The 6043-nt window shown below is 38.7% G+C and overlaps 1 protein-coding gene across 2 annotated transcripts in view; it reads left to right on the top strand.

Annotated features, from left to right (window-relative positions):
* Positions 1 to 344: 344 nt before the first annotated feature.
* The window catches only part of B4GALNT2 (beta-1,4-N-acetyl-galactosaminyltransferase 2), a 39693-nt gene continuing 33994 nt past the window's right edge, over positions 345 to 6043 (top strand). The window contains exon 1 of one of the 2 annotated variants that reach the window (XM_011382638.2): positions 345 to 491. In XM_011382638.2, the coding sequence (XP_011380940.2) occupies positions 478 to 491 (14 nt within the window). In that variant the 5' untranslated portion in view covers positions 345 to 477. The remainder of the gene's footprint in view (positions 492 to 6043) is intronic. The other variant, XR_002777680.1, reaches the window with a different exon arrangement.

Below are 6043 nucleotides of genomic sequence, written 5' to 3'. Positions count from 1 at the left end.
ATGCTCGGGCTTCCGCCTCATCCAGACGCGGTTGGACTCTCAGCTCCTCCACTTGATTACCCTCACTTTGCCTTAGTTTCCCCGTTCTAAGAGTAGGGCTAATAACTACTCACCTCTTAGGGCTGTTGTAACGAATAAAAGTCATAACGTAAACAAAGCGTTTAGAGTCTGCCCGTATCTAGTATCATGAGCAGGGGCCGTGGTCATTACTGTCACCTTCTCCAGCTCTGCAGGGCGAGGGCCATTTGAGGATCTGTTCGCCGCGAGGTTCGGTCGGAAGTACAGCGCCAAGCTGGGCTCACCCAGGAGCTGGGCGGGGGTTGGTGGTGACGTGAGATTCCGGGACCTCTCGCGTCTTCCTTCATCTGCCATGCTCCCAGATAATTTGCCAGGGTAGGTGCTAGGGCGGGGCAGTCGGAGAGGGATTTCCCAACGCGGTTCCAACCATTCTGTCCTTTCGAGGCGGCGGGATTCAGGATGACTTCGTGCAGGTGAGTGTCGCCGAGAGCAGAGAAAAGTGGGGAGTCAAACTTGGCCAGCCCTGCGCGCCATCTGAGAGCCACCAACGCCAGGGCCGAGGGAGGCAACGGTTGCTCTCTAAATAAAGTCCAACGCGTCCCCCATGTAGGTGGGGACAGCAGGAAGGGGACGACGCATGCGGATGTTGCTGTTCCCCCAGAAAACGCTGGTTTTCCAGTTGGAAAATTCTATGTGGAAGTTGCCTTTCCTGGCAGGGAGTGTGGGATGCGGGCTTGGGAGCGCAGGGTTCGGGTCTCGCGGCTTGGAACCCGGAGGCTCTGACTCAGGTTAGGGGCCTCTTTCCCGCGCCCGGGACCGAGCGCCTCGGGAACATGGGTTCCCCGCGGTGGGGCCGCGGGCTCTGGATTGTCAGAGAGCTGAGGCTGCTTCAGAAAACACCCGAACTGTCGGGCATTTTGGAAAAGTAGATTTTCAGATCCACAAGCACAGCCTGAAGGCGGAGGGTCTGTTATGTGGCACTAAAGAGCCTCTAAGGGTAAGCATAATAATTAACGCGGGAAAGGAAACTTGGAGGTTTACCTTAATGTTTAAAAACTAAGAAGAAGGATCAGAAATACATTTCGTGTCTTTTTTTCTACCTCCAAAGTATTTTCTTTGTATTTTTCAAAACTAGAACCATCATTTAGCAACGACTAGAAAGTTATTTCGTGAAAATGTAAAAACATGCTGGTGAGAGGATGTTTTATGAACATTAAACATACGTTGCACACAGGATGTGGCGGAGCGAGGGGAAGGGAGGCAGCCTTTGCATCCATCGAATGTCCCCGGGGAAAGCTTTCTTTCCGGCGGTCTCCGTCCCCGATATTCCCCGACCCCACCTTCCTTATAGTGTGACCGGGAAGTCCTGGCACCACCCTCCAAACAGGTGCCATTGAATTTAAAGCTGCAAACTCCTCTGCAAACCAGACTTTTCATGCCCAACTGGACAGCTGAAAGCATGCACAAAAGGTCTCGGTTTTAATTAATGTTCTTGGCTAACCTTATATCTCTACATCTTAAGGGTGCTGGCCAGTGTGACTTTGGGGGACCTAAAGTTCCTCCCTCAGAAGAAACTTCTTTTAAACTTTTCTTTGCCTTTTAAGCTTTCTTTTTCATTAAAAAAATATCTGATTTTGAAATGGGTAGTTTTGATTTTGTCCTAAGATAGGATAGCATAATAATTAACGGGGGGAAAGGAGAGTTGGAGGTCTACTTTAAAGTTTATAAACTACGAAGAAAGATCAGAAATACGATTTGTGCCTTTTTGTCCCCAAAGTTTCTTTTCTTGGTATTTTTCAAAACTAGAGCTGACAAGTATTTAACACTGACAAGGAAGTCATCTCATGAAAATGCAAAAATGTTTCCTCGAGATTATATTTTCTAAGCATTAAAATGAAGTACATGTTGTACAGAGGATGAGGTACCCCGACACACCCTACCCACCCAAGGCTGTAAATGATCAAAGGCCATGCAATAAACTCAATAAACAGTAGAGGGTAAATTCCTTTCCTACACTCTGGAGCTCTTATTTGTTATGTATAATTCCTATTTTAGATTGTCTCAGTAGTGCTCACAGCAGCACTTTTTGAAGAAAGCACTCTCATTATGCCCTCTCTACAGTTGCAGAAATGGAGGAAGTTAAGTTCCCTGAGAAATGCATTAGATAGAGCAGATTGGAATTCAGCTCTATTTAAGCCTAAAGCCAGTGCTTTTTGATTGTGTGAGACGTTTTATTCATAACATTTCATTTAATGAATATTTGATAATCCTACTACGTGATAACCCTACTAGGTGCTGGAATACAAATGTCTTGACCTCCTGAAGAAGTGGCGATTCTATCGTATTCAACATCATCAGTTGATCATTTTTAACACCCTCCCAAAGAACAGAACTATTTTCAGTAGTCATCAGTAATAATGATTATTTTCTTGCTTTCTTCTTTCATCTTAAGACAGTTTGCCTTTAGTAGTTACTTTAGTAAAAATATGCTGGCAACAAATTCCCTCAAATGTTGTTTGTCTGAAAATGCCTTTATTGCACCTTCATTCTTGTATATTTTTGCTGGTATAGAAGATATTTCAATATTTCTGGCTCCCCATATATTTTGTTGGAAAGTTAGCTAGCATTTTCTTTTGAAGAGAATTCTCTTTTCTTCTCTGGCTGCTTTTAAGACTGTCCCTTGTCTTTAATTTCCAGCATTTTTACTATGTTGTTCTTTGGTATGTGTTAATTTTTAAATTTTCCTCCTTGTGGCTCATAAAGCTTCTTGAAAGTGTGGGTTTAAGTCTTTCATTAGTTTTGAAAGTTTTCAACCATTTTTTTCTTCAAATATTACTCTACCCCATTCTCTTCCCCAATGCTCCGATACTCACTGCATCCTCTATGTCCTTACTTCTTTTCAATAATTTAAAATCTTGTTTCTCTACCTTTCATTTTGGCTGTTATCTTCTGACCTGCCTTCCAGTCTTGTCTAATTATCTGTTAAATTCTCATCCACTGAGTTTTTAATAATTATTTTTATTTCTAAAATTTCAATCTAGTTCTTGTTATAGTGTCCAATCCTGTGTTAAAATTCTCAACATAACTTACAGTTCTTTAAGAGAGCAAGGATACTTATTTTACAGTAGGTGTCTGATAATTCCAATATCGAAAGCCCTACTTTTTTATTGTTTTAATTTCCTCATTTAAAAAAAAATGTATCTCCACATGTGCCACACATTGTTGTTGTTAAATAGTTTGTGAAAATAATCTGAGTTCTGGGATAACTTCCACCAGAGATGACTTATGTTTGAGTTGGCTAGGCACTGAGTGCACTGTCAATGTAGATCACTTCAGTTCACTTCAAGAGGTGGTGAATTCAATTCGCTTCAATTATCACTTGAAGTGAAGCCAACTGGCCATGCCTGGGAGTGCTTATCTGATTCTGGTTCACCTTTCTCCAAGGTATAGCCCATTGGAGTTCTAATACAAAACAAAGAGGATTCACCAGACGCCCTACCCCCACCTTCATCCATGGTAGATCTTGGATTCTAATATTTATTCAATATTCTTAATTCACAAGTGAGAACAAATATTTTCCTGTGTTCGCCTGTATTATTTATTGTTGGATCCGTCATTTCTTCACACTCTGTGCCCATCTATTAATTGGTGTCTCATGTTTTTCTCATAAATGAATTAAGATTAAAGCTTTGCTCTCATATCTGTTAAAAACCATGTCAGTAGTCCAATATTATCACTTTTATTTCATTGTTGATTTTTACTGTGCAAATATCATATTTCATCTGATGCATACATATTTTGATCTTATAGATGTTTCTATGGTATCATAATTCACAAAGAGATTAGTGGGATAAAGTACACAGAAATCATGAGACTTCTTTCTTAGACAAAAGAAAAATTGAGACTAACTGGTTTTGATGGCCTGCAGAGAAAGCTTGACATCAGGACCATCCCTGCTGTGGTACAGGTGTCCCTCAGGGCAAGGAGGATTGCCTTCTTCTTATTCAGGCCTAGGCTGCTATCCAGTTTCTGCCTGGTGGCAAAGCTTTGTACCTGGAGTATAAGAACTGCTTGGCAGGGTTAAACAGCTGTACCTGGCTTGAAGAAACAAGTTGCCATCAGCTGATTACAGATGACTGGTTCATTTCTTTATTTCTCATTGACTTTTTATTAATGGGATTTTGGCCCTTTCTTGAATGTTTCTCAGGTATGGTCCAATCAGAATAGCAGACCCATACAATTATAGTTGTAACATTCCCACTTAAGCATGTAAACGGTGTAATTTTAACAGTATAGAACATTTGTAGTTATCTGATAAAAATTCCGCTGTTGAACATTTTATTGGTAATCTTTAACCACACAGTTCCTATTAATGACTGCAGCACAAAATGCTGTCTCTAGCTGGAACTAGGTTTGCTAAAAAGAACTCCTAGCTGAGTAAAGTCTGATCAAATGGTCAAACAACTAAGAATAAGCAAAGGTCTATTTTCTGCCAGAAGTTCTCTAACTTGATTAGTTAAAATATAACTAATCAAGTGTCTTTTTCTGAATACTATTTTTGAAAATTGGATGTTACAGAAATATATAAAAAAGTGAAAATTCCACATAAAATTTTTGTATATACTCCAGTTTTTCTGGACTTTGGTTTATTCTTCCCACTCATTTGCTTATTCTTGAATCAGTATCATGCTTTTAATAGCTGTTACTTTTTAATTGTTTTATTCTTTAGCAGTAGCACGGCCTAGCGTACAGCCATCCCTCTTATTTATAATATTTTTCTTGCTATTCTCCTGTATTATTTCTGATAAATTTTAGAGTCATTTTGAAAATTAAAAAATTTTGTTGTGGTTTCCTTTATGTCGTTATTATATTGAATTTTCAAGAATAAGAAATTTATCTCCATTTCTTAATTCTTAATTCTTTCTTTGTTCAATGACAAAATTAATACTTGATCGCTGAAGAAAGAGAGGGAGAGAGAGAGAGAGAGAGAATAGGAATACGCTGACACAAGAATATGTTGGTTGTGATTTTTGGTAAAACTTTTTCTTATTCTCTCAAAAAAAGAATATGTTAATTGCAGGATTCTTTACCATCATCTGATTTTTAGCATTGGCCACAATTAACAACTGATATGTGTCATTTCAGATATTTTTCTATGACTATACACTTTAACTCTACCTATACTCTGATATACAATCCAATAGTTTTAGTTTTTTTAAGAACTCATATTGTATATTCTATGTATATTCAGCCATTTGCTTTTATTTTTTTTAGAAATGCATTTCATTATTTATTTAGATGTTTAAGCTCTCACAGTAGGGTTTTCCAAGGGAGTGAACACTTGAAAAATTATTTCTCCCAAAGAACTAAAACCACGCATTTCCAGACAGCATAAATATATGATTGAACTAATGTCAATATACATCACATTTTGTCAATTACATAATAAAACAAATTATCAAGTATCCAAATATTAGGTCACACAGCTCCACAGGTGTGTATTAGATGTCTATTCAATAGATTACCAGAAACTCACTTTTTTTTTTATTACTTTGAAGAGAAATTTCTTTTTTTTAATTTCACATATACAGTACATTGGTTAGACATCTATATAGTTCATAAAACTATCCCCCCAATTGCTCCCTCCCTCCCCTGGCCCTCCACCTAGTCATCATGTTAATGCTGACTGCATTCCCTCTGCCGTGCTCCCCATCCCTGTGCCCAACTATCAACTACTAATTTGTACTTCTTTAATCCTTCACCCCATTCTCCCAGTCCCCCAACCCCCCTCCTCTGTCTGTCACCAAATTCTCCACTACATTTGTGAGTCTATTTTTGATTAGTTTGTTTTTTTTGTTCCTTAGATTCTGCATATAAGTGAAATCATATGGTATTTATCTTTCTCTGTCTGACTTATTTCACTCAGCATAATAACCTCTAGATCCATCCATGTCGTTACAAATGATAGGATTTCATTTTTTTTAATGGCTAAGTAATATTCCATTGTATATATGAACCATAATTT

This window comes from Pteropus vampyrus, unplaced genomic scaffold, assembly GCF_000151845.1.
Source record: "Pteropus vampyrus isolate Shadow unplaced genomic scaffold, Pvam_2.0 Scaffold486, whole genome shotgun sequence".
Lineage (NCBI taxonomy): Eukaryota > Metazoa > Chordata > Mammalia > Chiroptera > Pteropodidae > Pteropus > Pteropus vampyrus.
Note: the sequence above shows the minus strand (reverse complement) of the source record. Positions and strands in the feature narration are given on the sequence as shown.